Consider the following 16,441-nt stretch of genomic DNA (forward strand, 5'->3'; position numbering starts at 1 on the left):
GCCTGCCCTGCACTGGGAAGTCCTCACAGGCGATCCCGCACATTGCTGCTCTCTTCTTCTCTACCCCTGCTTGTCCCAGCCAAGCAGGATATGGTCTTCATCTCCCCCTTAAAGCAGGAGTGCTTCTGGAAGCTCATAAACCAGCTGTCATCTGGCACCAAGCCAGCTGTGCTTTGGTGGCAATGGAAAGACCATGTCACCCATGCTGGTTCTGAAACTTGTGGTTTCCTGGGTTCAAATGGGGATATCTCTGATGAACTCCTGCCACCCTAGGGGAAAGGTGGCTTTGGAAGCATCTTTTAATGGTTGCTTACAACTTTTTCATCATGAAGGGCCCTTACCCACCAAGAAACACAAGGCCATGGTAAATTATTTTGCATGCTCAGGAACACTCCCCACACTGAGTTATTCTCCTGTATTACTCTCTCTGTAGTCTTCGCCCTGTCTCTGCGGCTGTGGACAATCTTGTGAGGGAAGTCCAGTCAATAAAGAAAAGGCTAGAAGAACTGAATGAACGCCTCAATGTCATCAACAAAAAAGTCCTTCCCATTCGACTGAACACTCTGCAGAGCCAGAGGCGTGGAAACACTCAGCTGCGGAGACTTCCGATGCATAGGAGAAGGTTGTATACTCACAGGAGACCTCAGAGGAGTTAATTCTTTACCAGAAAGAAAAGGAAATCTTTTTTATCTGCTTAAGCCTTTCTCAATGCAATGCTGCTAGACACTGAAGTAAAGCACATGCAAGACAGCTTTACTAAGGAGACCAGAACTCTTGCATTTTGTGGCTGCCTTTCAAACCTGGGTCAGTAGGTGAAATCTGACCCTGTTCTTCAATGATGGCTGTTTTGTGTCCCAAGCAAAATGAGTTGACAAGCTCAGTCTACTTGAGTGTGAATACCTTTAGGCTATACAGCCATTCTTTCTGCTTACCAGAAGAAGTTCTTTCTATAAAGATCAGATGAATTTCTCTCTCTGTTCTATTTTTACTGCATTCCATCTGAAACAGCTAGGGAATTTGATTTTCAAAAGTGCTGAATGCCTGATGAATGTAGAAAGATAGATTAGTGCTTGGCACTTCGGCTGGGCAGGGAGGATGAAGAGGAAGCTATGCTTTAAAATACAGTCTTAACTATTCTCCATCAGTGCTAAGGGTGCCCCATTCACATGTTCAAGGGGTCGGTAGGGTTGGATAACATTGGTCTGTGCATCATGTTTAAAGACTGCAGATGTGTCATATTCTAGCGACCAAATTTGAACATCCACCTTCTGCAAAGAGGTTTTTTTAGCTACCTGGAACTGGGCACTCAGAACCTTGTTATTCAGCTGATATGTTCAGAAATTCCAGCACTGTGAAAGACATTGCATTGACTTCTGCCAAGACCTTTGGAAACCAGGGGATGTTTTTTTCAGAACTATTTAGATACCTAATGGCATAGGTGGGTGTTTAGAAGAATTTTCCAGAATAGCTTAAGAGACAGTTCAGTTCCCAAAATCACAGATGATAATTCAATTGATGTCTAATTCACAGAATATCTTCTCCACATGCAAGCACTGACCTCCAGACATTCCCCAACATCCTTTAGCACAATTAAGATCTGTAGAAAAAGAACAACTACACACCCCAAGGACTTTTGTGCCTCAGGGAGCACCCAGAATACCCTGCCTTCAGCTTGTCTTTGCCTGTGGTTTCCTGGCAATAAAACTTGTGGTAAAAAAGCAGTGCAGAAATCAAATTATGCACTGAACAGAGAGTGGGCTTGCCCTTCAGGTCTCTAAAGGTAAATCCAATTCAGAGATTCCTATCCAGTGTTGCAGCCAACTGCATACCTGAAATCTGTTGAAACATAAGCAGGAGAGTCAGAGAGGAAAATAAACTATTTTTTTAAAGGTCTGGATGAAGCAATTTATAAGAACAAAAGTAAAGAATAGATTATGTCTAAATGGTTATGGGGGAAGCTGGCATGACAGTTGTTTTGAAAACACCCTCCAGTTACAAACAGGGAGGATGCAGACTAGCTATTTAAGGATTCTCAAGGCCTGAGTTTATGGAAAGAAGCTCAGTGACACTACAAGAACCTCCAGAGAGAAAGGGGAAGAACCAGTTTGATATGAAATCTTTCAGAATGAACCAGAAGAAGTAACACAGCCAGAATTTTGGCTGTGACCTGGGAGTTGAGTAGGAGAGGTATGAGTAGTGTATGAGACAATTTGATAAATATTTCCCAGATGTAAATTCTCTGAGTTCAGGTTTTCAGAAAATAACAAAATTCTAACTTGGAAGGTGTCTCATTGGTTTTGCTTGGGAATTTGAAATCCTGCTTATGTAGACAAGGGAAAAATCAAGCCTGTGAAAAGGCTGATAAAAAGATACAGTTGTGCCTTTGGTAAAGTTGTCATCATAATTTCGCAGGAAATGTAGACTATTTTGATCCCAGAATATATTTACCTAAATGACAAGGAATAACAGGAGAGAAAGGCCCCCCCCCTCCTTGTTATTCTGCATTCAGAGCTACTAGGCTGTGCTATAGCGTCAGCTGCATGCTTGCACAGAGTGCTGGCCCCTCCGGGGGATGCTTTACACACTTTGCTTGGGGCTGTCAGGACTGCTGATCTGTTTGGTGTATCTGGAGGAAGAATACAACATAAATGTCAGCTTTCACGTTTTTATGAGCATTTTATCAGGCAACATGAAGCTGTATAAAATCAACTGAGGACTACTTGAAACAGAAAGATGAGACTTCCCTCAGTCCTTCAGTCCCAGATGCTGGAGGTGGCAGGCCAGACTAGATCGCTGCATACTTTCACTTTTTACTTAGAAGTCCACCACCAGCTTTGACCAGAGACAGAGAACCAGGCAAGATGGACCTCTGGTCTGACCCCAGTCCATGTATTCCTACACTGATATGTGCCAGTTGGTATTTTTGGCAAAACTCCTCAGCTCAATGGAGAAACTCACGATTTATTTTAAAACAGAACAAATAAGCTGCAGCACGCAATGTATATTACAATTTTGCAATTTCTTGCATAATGGTGAATAAACAAAATAATATAAATAGTTAATAAATGACTAGGTCTGTGCCCTTGTCCCCCCTGATAGCTGCCCATCATTCACTCTGTGAAAGTCCAAGTCAGGCTGCAGCCCTGCTCCCTGATCTGAGCATGGCCTGTTTGATCAGATGATCGTGGCCAGCTGCTTTAACTTCTTCGCCTTTGCATGACCCTCTCTCTCTAGATGGAAATGCTTTAATATTACATTTATTGTTTTCTTTTTTTTTTTTCTCTTTAAAAGCATAGGAAAGTTATGCATCAGCCTGCTTCTGTGCCACTCACCTTCCATCTGAGGAGGCAGGAGTCCAGCTGAGCAAGCACCTTGAGGTGCCTCTGCCTCATGTGCCTGGGGAGGCTGCTCTGATCCATGGCTGCCCCAGGGACTGGTGTTTGATTCCTACCTCTGCTGCCCTCTCCTTAAACGATCCTGGGCAAGGCACTTTCTCTAGCTGGCACTTGTCCTTTGACATGGCATATAGAACTAAACCCCATTTGTGATCATGAAGGATCTAAGTCCTCTATGTACATAAATATATCCAGCTATATAAGCCATTTAGGCCCCCTGTTGTGTTCATTTACATGTCTTTCTGGGAAGGGACCTGGCTAGAGTTTTAAATACAGTTGACCGGCTGGGCTGTGAACACACGCAGGGGTAAGCCAGGGGAGAGCAAATCCCATCGGTGGCTTCCAAGACCTACCCCTTACCTAAAGCTTATGACACCCAGAGAGACATGGACCACTGCCTGAAATCCACTGTCTTAAAAGACAGCTGTGATCCTTAGTTCCGTTTATTAAAAAAACACCAGAATCAACACGTTATGACTTTGCATTTTCAGGAGAGCTGTGCCCCTCCACGCTATACACCACACGCTCTTGCATTACTTCCCCTTCCTTCTATTTTATTTCCTTCAGATTTCCTCTCTCCCCCAGATGAATACCACCTGCTCCCGCAGCTTATTACTCTTCACACTTCTCAGCGTCCTCCGCTGCTTCACCCCCGCAGCCGCCGCCCTCCCGCTCCCGCCGCCCGCCGCGGCCGCACCGAGCCCCGGCCGAGCCCCGCCGGCCCCGGCTGCCCGCGCCCCGCGCCTCGCCGCAGGTGGCACTTGGTTGCCCCCTGGCGGCGGTGCGGTGCGGTGCAGGCGGCGGTGCCCTCCCCGGGCCCTCCCACCGAGCCGAGCGGGCCGAGACGGAGCGGGGCCGAGCCGAGAGCGGCTGAGGTGAGCGGGCCGAGCCGAGCGCGGCCATGCTGGGCATGATCAAGAACTCCTTGCTGAGCACGGTAGAGACATGGCCCTACCGGGTGCTGAGCAAAGGGGAAAAGGTAGGTGGCGGGGTGGGCGGCCGGGCTGTGGTTCCCCGGGGGATTTCTGAGCCAGCCGGGCTGGATAACGCACTGCGAGGGGGAGCAGGTGTCCTGCGGGCAGCACTTGCCTCCCAGGCCGTCCGGGCAGCTGACAGCTTCTGCACCCCCATCTCCTTCCCCAGGAGCAGCTCAGCTACGAGGAGAGGGTGTGCGAGGGCGGGCGGTTTGCGGCCGTGGAGGTGGCAGGGAAGCCGTTCGACGAAGCCTCGAAGGAAGGGGTGCTCAAGATCCTCAAGTATGTCGGAGGAACCAACGAAAAGGGTGAGAGACGCTCTCCACCCCATGGGGCTTGGTGGACGTTTGTGGTTGACCACTACTTGCAGAGGCTTGGTGAAAACAGGGTGGATGGAGCTGATGGCACCACAGGCCTGCCTGGCTTGCAGCTCCCAACACTGGGGGTCTGTGATGGGGACAGCCCCTCACAGGGAAAAATAGGCTTGTCACAGGTTAAAGTGTGCTGAGCCAATCCATGCTATGATTCCACTCCTAACCAATCTCGCTTTCAGAGAAGGCTAAAATCTCAGAAGTGATTTGTTTCAGCAGGACTGAGTTACCTTGCAGCTGGGATAACGTGAGGACAGGCACACGTGTATCTATCACAGCTCCCAGTGTGAGCAGTAGCTGATGAAATCCAGGGTATCTGGGGCACTTCATTTCTGTGATGTACCCTTGTAGGCAGTGAAACAACTTCTATGTCTTTGATATTTTATCATATACTCTGGCTATTTTTATTTATGAAAAGGTAATGAACAATGAGCTTGCTTTTTAATGGTACTGTGTAATGTTGTATAATGGTGCTTCCAGGTGATTCTTATTCTCAGTTTGTGCATTGGTAATTATCTGCAGCAGGAGAAGACCATAGAGCAGTTCCAAGGCATATACATTTTCTCACACACCTTTCTCAGGCATCTGGTAGAGGGACTTGTATAGTCTGTATGGGAGTAGGAACAGGATGCAGGGAGAAATGGCATTTACAGCAGCGTGATTTAGAAAGGTGATGATCACTCTTGCTGTAGGAGAAAAGGGTGCCTTCTATAATGTGTGCCACAGAGGCAGGTACGGTGTCAAAGCGAAATAAATGAGGAAGACGTCTTGATCTCAGCTGGTTCTGTGGCTGTCTGATCCTGAGGTTTAGAGGTTCCTTACTACTGAAGGAAGAAGAGGGAAGAAAAAAGTTCTTCAGTGCCATGTGGAACCTTTCAGCAGTAACGAGCAGAAAAGCAACATGTTGCTCCTGGAGTGGTAGACAGCATGGACAGTCCTGCTGAAAGCCATAACAGCTCTGAGTTTCGAGGCACTGGAACTCGTAGGATGACTGGAAGCATTTGAAAGGGTTTAGGAGAAAGCTCCTGTCACCCAGACTTGGCTATGGGCTCACCACTAAGTGCAGATGATAACAATTTAAATACTGATGTAGATTTACATGTGCCACTGACCTGCCCCAGAACTGTAGACCCTCTTGTGTTAGAGGTGATTTGTCAGAAGAACAGAGTGTCTTGGTGGCATGAACTATATGGTTGACATCTACAAAAACAGGACTGTTAGTAAAATTCCATCCGGAGGTCACCTGGGGCCCTTGCCTCCCACGGTCCTTGTGTAGTCAGTGGAAAGAGAAGTTTGGCCTGAGCAGAAGCCTAATGCTGCTCTACATGCTCCAGAGGACCCCACTCTTGACTGACTGTACAAGTAGTTCACTGTGAGGAGTTTTCCTAAAATAAAATTAGATTTTGTGAATCCCCTGTTAATTCTGTGAGTTCCTAAGAGCCTTGACTTCTTTAGCAATGTCTGTGTATCTCTTTCAGGGATTGGCATGGGCATGACTGCTCCTGTCTCCATCACTGCTTTTCCTGCTGAAGACGGCTCCTTACAGCAGAAAGTGAAGGTCTCTCTGCGGATTCCAAGCCAGTTTCAAGCCAACCCGCCTCATCCCAGTGATGAAAGCATCAAGATTGAAGAGAGACAGGACATGACCATTTATTCCATGTAAGGAATGTATCTTAGGATTTCCAGTCCCAAGTGCTGAGGTCCTTACGCTCTGAAGAGCAGTGTTGGTTTTCCCAGGGGCCTTGCTGGACAAGGGGTGCATGTGGTAAAGGGAGATGGAGGGGTCTTTCTAGACTAAAGACAAGTGTTTGATGTTGTTTCTTATCATTGGTCATGCTGCACCGATTTGGAATGTGGATTTTTTTTCACTGGGAAAACAAGTGTGAAGGTTAGCCCTGAAAGGCTTTTTGTTTCACCTGGGGAGGTGAAGAACAGGGGAGGGTGAATATGAAGGTATAGAGTCATTTCTAATCACTGAAAACTATTATTTTGCCCACTTCCTGGGATCAAGATTGTTCTTAATCATCAAGAACGTCCTTTCGTGTGGTTTCCACCAAACTACTGGTGTCAGCTGAAGCCTCATTTAGATGGACTCAGCCAGAGTCCGTCATGGAAACTGGCAGCCATTGCATTGCTTCAAATCACCTTTGAATGGCTGTTGACTGACAACATGGATTCAAACTAGCATCACAATAGCAATAAGCTCTTCACCATGTATTTAACCCCTTGGATGTGCCCCTTCCTCCTTGCTTGTACTATTTTGGCTGACTCCAAACCAGGGGTCCTCAAACTACGGCCCTGGGATGGATACAGCCCCCCAGGGTCCTCAATCCAGCCTCCGGTATTTACAGACCCCCTCCTGCCACCCCCCCCCCCCACCAGGGGTTGGGGGCGGAAACCAAGCAGCTGCAGATGACTGCCTGCCACTGCATCCGCGCCAGCCCCCTGGTTAAAAAGTTTGAGGACCCCTGGTCTAAACTGTCTGGCTGCCCCTTGCCTGTGACCACTGCCTGGCCTTTGCTGTGGGCATGGGCCACGTCTGCAAGAACAGGCTGGTTTGTCTCAAACCTTGTCCCTGAAGCAGGGCAGTGAGGTGCAGGCTGATGTGGAAACAATTCATGTTGGTGGGAGGTCAACATAAACCAATTCCAGCCCACTGCTTTTAAATAGCATTGTGGGCTGTAATTGTGAACATCTTTGTTCCTACCTCCCCTTTTCCTTGGGCTAGCTAAAGTTTGGCTTCCCTTCGTGATCTGGCTTCCAGCAGATGGTTGTTCACACATCAGTGATCATGGTTGTTGACAGCATTCAGTGTAAGGACTGCAGGCTGAGCAGACTTGGAGATAACCTTGTTTTCTAAGAAACTGTTCTTCTGATATGGTGTGGATTCAAAGGGCAGGGCCATTCTACCGACTGATATATGTGGGTCTGCCAATGAATGGCTGCATCCTGCTGTGTAACCCTTGAAACCTTATCACAAAGTGTGCTGGTTCACAAAGAACCGCCTGCATGAGTACATGTTGGTGGGACCTGGACCAGAATGTGTGGCTAAATATATTGTGGCTATATATTGTTCTCCCTCTCTTCCTTTGCTGGCTTTGCCAAGATTGCTCAGCACCTCTCTGTGTTTGGTTTCTTTGCAGGCAGTTTGGTGGCTATGCCAAAGAGATGGATTATGTGAACTATGCTGCCAAGCTGAAGTCTGCTCTGGGGAGTGAAGTTGCATACCGCAAGGATTTCTATTTCTGCAATGGTTATGACCCCCCTATGAAGCCTTATGGGCGACGCAATGAGGTCTGGTTTGTGAAAGAATGAGCATCTGGCTCCCTGTGGTGCTGGCTTGCACTGATAGCCTCCCCACACTATGTTCCTGTCCTCTTCAAAATAAATTGATAATTTGGCAGAAGCAGAAAACCTATCGTTCCCTTCCCCCGTACCTATGCCTTGGTCTTTTATGGACCAAACAGTTTAGAACACTGCAGACCTCCCCTGACGGTCCTGCTCCTTTGTTCTGGACCAGGTCCTTGGGTACACAGGCTCTTGTGATCTCTCCGTGGCTCGGTTTGCTTTTATCTACCTTGTGCTCCCAGAGCTCTATGCTGAGACAGCCAAAAGTACTTAATTATCAAGACTGGTGCCTGACAGGAGTCACGTCCAAGTGCTGGCTATTAGCCTCACCTGAGGCAGGCAGGGAAACATGATGAAAGTGCATACGGGGACTTTTTTATGTTCTTGAGCTTGCTGCAGCTGTAAAACGCTGCTTTTATCTGTGCCGTTTCAAAAGCAGTCTAAAGGGACATGGGCCTTGCTCACAACACAGTGCAGTGAAAATAAGCATCCTTTTCATTTACTCATAGTGTGCAGGAGAGCAATACTTCTGTTGTCTGACTAAGAAGTGTCATTTAGAGGAAGATCCAGGTTTCTGTTTGCAGCTATCCTTCTGTTTGAGTTGAGACATTTTGGAGTGTGTCATGTCCTGATCTCATCTAGCAGCTAGACAATGTGATTCAGAGATCCCAAGATCATTTCCTCACCGTCCTGTCACTTGTGTGTAACGTTTCTTTAAAACTAGCCTACGTAAGGGCCAAAGCTGCACTGTTGTGGTAGCCTAATTGAATTAGAAAAATACAGGCTGTGAAAAAAGCAGGTACCTATTGCTTGTGCTCTGAGGGCGTGTCTGAGGAATGGTGAGCATCTAGTGGAACTCCTGTGGGTTCAGGTCTTTAAAAAGAACTCTCTTCTTAAATGGTGTTAGTTTCTGAAGGGCTACTCAGAGCAACTGTTGTCTTTAAAGGAGGAGGAAAACCTGGCTGTTCTTGAAAACAGGGATTTGCATCAAATAATGAGTAGCCTTCAGAAACCTCAAAGGTGGGTCTTGTTTTAGGAAGACCGGCAATGTTTAACCGTTGGGCATCAAATGAGCATTTTAGCTGTTGGCTCTGCCAGGGAGGCAGCAGGATGCTTGGAGTAGGAACATGGTCACACACCAAGCTGCTGTGGGTGCCTGTGTAATTGGTTATCTCTGCTAAAAGAGGAGTGCTCTTCTGATGCTTAAGTGCCCCAAAGTTCAGGTGCTTTCCAAAAGCTGGTTTACCCCTGGAGCTGAAAGAGAGGTTTGTCAATGGCATCCCATGTTCTGGCCGGTTCAGCTGTTTGACATGTGCCTTCTTTCTGAGAACAGATCTCAGCAGTAAAAGGAGAAAACCTGAGGTTCTGATGTGCTTTCTTTTTCTGTCCTGTGGAGCTGTATGAGAGCTTTTGCTGTGGACCTCACAGGAGAGTTTGTCACCTGTGTGCAAGAGCAGCTAGTCAGGATGGGTAAAAAGAGCAGATATCTAATTTTCAAAAAAACAAGGGAAAAGCTGTTGGCTGCAGTTAGTGATTACGGTGCAGGTGAGGAGGAATCAAAAAGGAAATCAAGGTAGACAAAGAGTTAGGCTTTTGAAGGAGTTTTTGAAGGAGCAAAAGCCCTTCTAAAGCTGTTCCTGAATCCGAAGGGTCCTGTTCATGTCCCAGATTATTTTTACCTGTGTGGGTGAGGAATGGAGGGGCACAAAGCTAGCTGTTTTATGCATTCCCAGGTTCATTTTGGAATTTGTATGTAGACTGTGGATACAGTCCTCTCTGGCTACTGGTGGTGAGTGTCCTGCAACGATCAAAATCCTGAAATTCTTCAAAATTTCTCTTGTGATATCTCAGATGTTAAGAAGACCAATAATAAACCTGGTATGAACAGAGCTGCAGATCTCAGCAACATGGTCGGGTTTTTTTTCATAACATGCATAATTCTGAACAGAGAGCAAGAGCTTCTGACCCAACAGTGAGAGAAATTTTGTCTGTAGGCTCTGCCAGTGTGGCCCTGCTACTAGCCTTTTGCATGCAGTAGACAGGTTACAGTTTCACGAACAGTGTTAACTGGTATCAAAAGCTTATGCAAACCAAATTGCCTTTTCTGCACATGCAAAGATGCCTGTGTTCTGTCTGCATTTTCCAGGGGTTTTAAATAAATAAAAAAATAATACTGTGATTTGCAATTTCTGTGCTGATCATTGACTTTGTGAGTTCAGTGGGAGTTGTTAATTTGGAAGAGTTTATGTTGCCACTTTATCTTTCTGTTTGGTGTACTAATCATGTTGCAACTTCTATAAATAGTTTTAATGCTTTTTCCAATGACTATTTTAGGTATCCTGGTGTGGCCCTACATTTTCTGGCTGTGTGAAATGGGATATGGTGGAGTAATCCTCTTCATTGGTTCCAGCCACTGAAAGGCTTTGACTAATGTGTTTGTGTTAATATAGAAACTAGGGGGCTTGCTCACCTGAGGAAAACTCTGTGTTCACTTGTGTGTTCCTGTAGCGGGGATTCATGGACAGAGCTCAGGCAAAAACTCATGACTGATTTTCAGTGTGACCTGCTATCTGGAAATGTTAGACATATTGTCACAGTGAGGTCCATCTAGCTGAGTGCCCTGCTGCCAGTGATGGACAGGAGTGGACACCTGAGGCAGAGTACAGGATCAGTGCAACTGTGGGCTGATACCTCCTCTAAATGTAATGTCCCTGTCTCTAGTACAATGTGGCTTAGGGATTTTCAATATTGTCCTCGGTGGACCCAGATAGACTTTATCCCATGCACTTGTCTAGTTCCTTTTTAGGCTTAAGGTGAACTTACTATCCACAGCATCCTTTCATCCTATGGCAAGGAGTTCCTTGCATGTGGAAGGGCAGAAATACTCTTTGGCTGAGGATTTCCAGCAGGTTGTCTTTCTGCTCCTTGGGCAGCTTTTTGATAAGCCTCTGTCACTGCAAGTGCATGTTTGTTTGGACAGTCAGACTCACTGTTGACATTAGAGGGTTTTCAGCAACCTCTTTGTGCTGGGGCCAGGAGTCAGAGGTGCACTCTGGATTCTGACTCAGTGCCAACATGGTCACGCTGCTCCGTTACATGCAATTGACTCCTGAACTAATGTTTAAAAAAAAGCAAGCTTTTTTTCTCTGACCCCTCCAGTATTTGTTCTCCAAGGGATAGTAGTGCAGCAGATTGCCTAGATGCCTAGAGACCTCCTTGCTTCTCTTCTGTGCCTTTACAATACCCTTTTGTATCTCAAGCAAATGTTGAAATGGGGACGTTTTGATGCTTTTCTGACATTTGACAGGGCGTCATGATGTTGACTGTTGTGTGTGTATGTAAGAAGACAGAGTGGAGGAAACGGGAGGGCAGACGGTTCTTCATGCTTAGGCACCTTGGTGCTGTCAGCAGGTGCCTTGCTGGGTGGTTGGGATGGGGTGTGTGTGTGCAGTGAAGGCTGCGTGGCTGCCCGTGGCCGCTCTCCCATCGCCTCGCTCAGTGGTGAAGTGCAGCACCCCCGTGGCTGCCTGTGCTGCCTGCTGGGCTAGAGAGGCTCAGTGGGGTAATGGCCTTGGGAATTATCTCTGCCTTCCAGAGACAGGAGTGGCTTTGCTGCTAATTAGCAGCTGGGCAGGTCCCTCCTAGTGCTATGCAAAGCAGTGGTGTGATGGCAATAGGGCCAGCCTCAGGAAGGGCCACATTTAAACAAAGCCAAGTTCAAAAATATAATCTTGATGGGAATTATATGCATGCCATGTAGATTTAGCCGTGGTGGATATGCTGACTTCCTAAACTACTCCACTTGTTAGTAACATAATCTGTGAGAGTTTTCCCACTGGGCTTAATGGTAGCTATATATATAATGCATATATATTTATATGCATGTATGTGTGTATTTGTATAAATATGTATATATGTATATGTGTAAGTATATGTATATATGTAGTGTATATATAATTGCCTCCAGACCCCCTGCTTTGATCTATTGGTTCCTTCTGCTGTTACTGAATAACTTGCTAATGTGAATGCAGCCATAGGGTGAACATTTGCAGACTGAGATTTTAAGTCTGCTAGAATGAGAGCTTTGTTAGCTTTGGAAATACTTTCTTTTGTAGACACATGCCTAAATATAACTAATACTGCATTAAGAAGACAACAGCCTTTATAAAAGTGCTAATTGGTTAAGCTGTCTATATAAATCTGGCCAGACTTATAATACTCTAGTCACTTTGAAGGGATGGGTGATGTATGGTGAACAGGGAAGTAACATCATTATTTCCTCACTTTCATCAATCACCGTGGCAAAAAGTGTGTGAGCAACTATTGTGCTTGTGGTAGCAAATTTTCAGCTTTGCAATGCTGCCTAAAGGTAATGGGACAGGGGAAGAAGATGGTGGGTCCTAGCTCACATCATCCCTCCTGCTATAATTACAATAATACCTCTTTTACAATAGCACTCTGAGCAGTGACTCTCTTTCTTCTGTGACAGCATTTCAGCCACGCTGAGCTAAAAAAGAAATGCATCTCTTTTAACGGGACCATAAGTAGCTTTGGATGTATAATGCCTCTGTAAAACTGCTTGGCAACATGATTTATTGGAGCAGGATCAGTGGTAAAAGTGACTTCTCTGACAGTAATGGATGAAATACTTCTAGTGTAGCTTCTCTGTCTCTGCTTGGTGCCTATGCCAACAGCAGGCTGGTTTTGTCAGCTCATTCATAATATCTGCTTTGCTCTCAGCAGAATCTGTTGTACAAGACCGGTTTCAGCCATGGTGGATGTATTTTCTCTAGTCCTCTGTGGGAGCTGCTGCAGAAGATGGGTCAGTGCAAATGTTGCTTGATTCCTAAGGTGCTGTCTGTCTAATTCCATATGCAGATCCTATGCTTAGGTGAGAGTTGGGTGCATGCCACTCCTCTGACCCTCACTGCTGCCCACCCTCCGGTTTCCATGAGGAGAAACGAGTGAATGGGATGGAAGCAACCACACCGTTCTTAGGCTAAGCGTGATGTCTGGGCGATCAGCAGCGCAGGGTTATGGGACAGCCTCAGATGTATCTTCTGTGCAGTCCCAGTGAGAAGACAGGGTTAAGGAGCCTGAATTTTATGTGCGTATTTTTCAAAAGTACAAATGGAAATGAAAGATCGCAGAAACCACATGCTGAAAGATTGCAGTGGGATTTAGGTATTTAAATGTCTTTGAGGATCTGGATTCTCATGCATATAGGTCAACTCACTGCCGTGTACCAAGCACAGGATCAGGCCAGTACCTCCTGTTTTATATCCCTTGCAGCCTGGCCTGCAGTGTGGACTTACAAGTGCCATGGCCCTTCTCCCCCTCCAGGATCCCATGAGCTGATGCAGCTGGACATCATAAGCTGTGATCCCCTTTAACAACCCTGCTTGTTTTGTGGGACCAAGGAGCAGCAGAGGTGCTCTGGAGCTATGAGGCCATTTAAAGGCAGCTGGTATGGAAAAAGTAGTTCCTCAGACATACGCTGCAGCACCCTGACCTGCATCATGACTCGGGTGGCAGTGTGGTGTTGGGTGTGCAGTGTGACCTGACACTGTGGCTCCTTGTGGTGGGACACCAAAGCCCATGCCTGTGCTATGTGGGTAGTTGTACCACCCACCCTGCCTGTACCTGGACTTGGAAACAAAGTGGGTTTGGGTCTAAGTGAGGCGTGTGTTGGGGAACTGTCTTCTTCAGTACATACTTCTTGTTATCCCAAGAATAAACAGAGAAGCATTGCCATGGCAACTGTTCTCCCTTGAGTATTTTTCCAGAGTTTTCCGATCTTGTTTAATTTTTTGTTATATCCCTAGTGTTTAATTTAAGGCCTTTCCTAACTGGAGTCCAAAGAAGCAACTGAATTGCCACTAGACAAAGAGTTCAGTTGCCTTCTCTTATGACTGATGAAGTACAAGATCAACAGAATTGAATGCTGCTGTAAGAGAGGACAGAATCTGAAATTAGAAATGCATTGTACTTGGACAAATGAAACAAATGAAACCTTTTACCCAAAGCAAAGCATTGACATAAAAGGTAGTGTATAGCACAACAATTTTGGGCACATTTCCCTGCTAGTGGATCTTTCTAGCTGTTTAATCACTGATTGCAGACTTTCTCAATCCTCTTTATGACTCAGCTTTGCAAAGGAACATCTTTCCAAATCAACTTGATCTGTAGTATTATTTAGCCAGGGAACTTTGAAGGGGATGGTTACTGCAGTAGCATTTACTTGGGGTAATTAAGTTCATGTAAGCCATGCCTCTCATTTTCCAATGCCTTACTTCCACCTTGTGCTGGTTTTGGGTGGGATAGAGTTAATTTTCTGTGTATTAGCTAGGATGGACTATGTTTTGGGTTTGTGCTGGAAACAGTGTTGACAATACAGGGATGTTTTAATTATTGCTGAGCAGCACTTACACAGAGCCAAGGCCTTTTCTGCATCTCACACCACCCCACCAACAAACAGGCTGGGGGGGGTACAAGGAGTTGGGAGGGGATACAGGTGGGACAGCTGGCCCCAGCTGACCAAAGGGATATTCCATGCCATATAATGTCATGCTCAGCCTGTAGAGCTGGGTGAAGAAGGAGGGAGATGGGGACGTTTGAAGCGATGGCGTTTGTCTTCCCAAGTAACCGTTAATGCCTGATGGAGCCCGGCTTTCCTGAAGATGGCTGAACACCTGCCTGCCCATGGGAAGCAGTGAATGAATGCCTTGCTTTGCTTTGCTTGCATGCACAGCTTTTGCTTTGCTTATTAAACTGTCTTTATCTCAACCCCCAAGTTTTCTCACTTTTACCTGTCTGATTCTCTGCCCTGTCCCACTGGGGTGGAGGGGGCGTGAGCAGGCAGCTGTGTAGTGCGTAGTTGCTGGCTGGGGTTAAACCACAATACACCTGCACACCAATACTCATACATGGGAAACTTGGGCTGGAGGGGGAGGAAAAATCCTGTGGAGGTGTGGGAGGGAGGAGGCTGATGCCCTGGTTGTGCTGTCTCGTGGGAGGGTGGTGTGAGGGTGCGTTTCATTGGATATAGCATCTTGTGTGCCCCCCACCAGCTCACACACTTGCCCTTTGCCTTGGCGAATGCTGGAAGGGGAGGCTGCCAGACCCCTTCCAACAGAGCTTATGCTGTGATGGCTGCAGCACAGTAAACATAGAAGAGGAACCAGAGATGCCTCCTGGCTTCTCCAGCCCAGCCTTGAGCCAGACCATGTCTCCTCCCTACAGCAGGGCCCAGGGAATAAAGATCTCGCTGGACATCACCAGCACAACTGTCCTCCCACTGTGTTGCCATCTGCTTTGCACAAGACTTTCGTATACGCTTTCATGGACAGCAGTGCTCTTCTTCTGAGGACATCCTCAGCTCTGCTTCCCAGGAGAGGTGAAATCCTGAGCTGCAAGAGCAGCTGAGACGTCTCTAAGCACTCCTCCCTGCCCCAGGGAAGGGAAAAACAGAAAGGCAGATTTCATGAGATACTGCATTTTGGGAACCTGGCCAAAACCACCCTCCAGTTGGGAATCTGCCCAGCCGATTTCAAAACAATGAAAGCAGCCCTGCAAGTTTTGGAGTGCTTGTTTGATCTGAATGGGGAAACAGGGTCTGAAAGCAAGTAAGGCTGGAAAAAATGGGTATGGTTTCAGGCATATGGGGTACCCAGGGGTGTTTTTGTTCCTCCCAGGTGTATCGGTTGGTCTGGCTGTGTGTTGACCCTTATGTAGATTCATGCCCCACCTCTACCATCTCCCTGAGCATGGCAGTGACACTGCTCACCTTTGGGGCAGGCAGTACCCTGTTTCCAACTTTGCTCTTCAGATGCACGCTCCAGGCATGGCCAGTATCAGCTTTTTAATGATTACCCAGGAGACCTCTCAGGATCCAGGAATGAAAGCCAGATCTTGAACCAGGGGTATCATTTGGCTGGAGACAGCTCTCCCAGAGCTGGTTTGTTAACAGGTAAGCAGGAGTTCATTTATTTGACATTGTGATGGTGCTATTTCTGAATAAGAGAGAAAAAGAGAAGTTTTTTCTTTTATTAGCATATGATTTAGTTTTTAGCTTCTAAAAATTTGTTTATTTTGAATGGAAGCCCAGAATGCACAGAATGTAGCATAAATTGCATCGATATGGACAGAGATTGGTTTTTTACCTTTCAAGTTACTCCTGTTCTTGATGCCAAGGCAGTAGCATTTGAAAAGGCTCTGGATGTTTTCCCTTTCCCTAGAAAGAAATATGTGAAAATAACAATCCTGAAGAAACACTGGAGGCAACTGCTTCCAGATAACTCTACTGAAAGCAACAAGATACAACCAGGCACACCAGGGAGATGAGGAAACTGGC

At 46.5% G+C, this 16,441-nt stretch overlaps 1 protein-coding gene across 1 annotated transcript; it reads left to right on the top strand.

Moving 5' to 3' along the window:
* Positions 1–4,223: 4,223 nt before the first annotated feature.
* Positions 4,224–10,274, top strand: HEBP1 (heme binding protein 1). The gene is made up of 4 exons (XM_005441295.4): positions 4,224–4,374; positions 4,539–4,677; positions 6,219–6,399; positions 7,884–10,274. The coding sequence occupies exons 1-4, from the start codon at positions 4,297–4,299 to the stop codon at positions 8,053–8,055; spliced, it is 570 nt and encodes a 189-aa protein (XP_005441352.1). The 5' UTR covers positions 4,224–4,296; the 3' UTR covers positions 8,056–10,274.
* Positions 10,275–16,441: the final 6,167 nt, after the last annotated feature.

The sequence above is a fragment of the Falco cherrug genome, chromosome 5 (assembly GCF_023634085.1).
Source record: "Falco cherrug isolate bFalChe1 chromosome 5, bFalChe1.pri, whole genome shotgun sequence".
Classification (NCBI taxonomy): domain Eukaryota; kingdom Metazoa; phylum Chordata; class Aves; order Falconiformes; family Falconidae; genus Falco; species Falco cherrug.

Coding starts and splice junctions, on each gene's coding strand:
- HEBP1 (XM_005441295.4), top strand. CDS start 4,297: ATGCTGGGCATGATCAAGAACTCCTTGCTGAGCACGGTAGAGACATGG. Junction 4,375..4,538: donor TGCTGAGCAAAGGGGAAAAG/GTAGGTGGCGGG, acceptor CTCCTTCCCCAG/GAGCAGCTCAGCTACGAGGA. Junction 6,400..7,883: donor GACATGACCATTTATTCCAT/GTAAGGAATGTA, acceptor GTTTCTTTGCAG/GCAGTTTGGTGGCTATGCCA.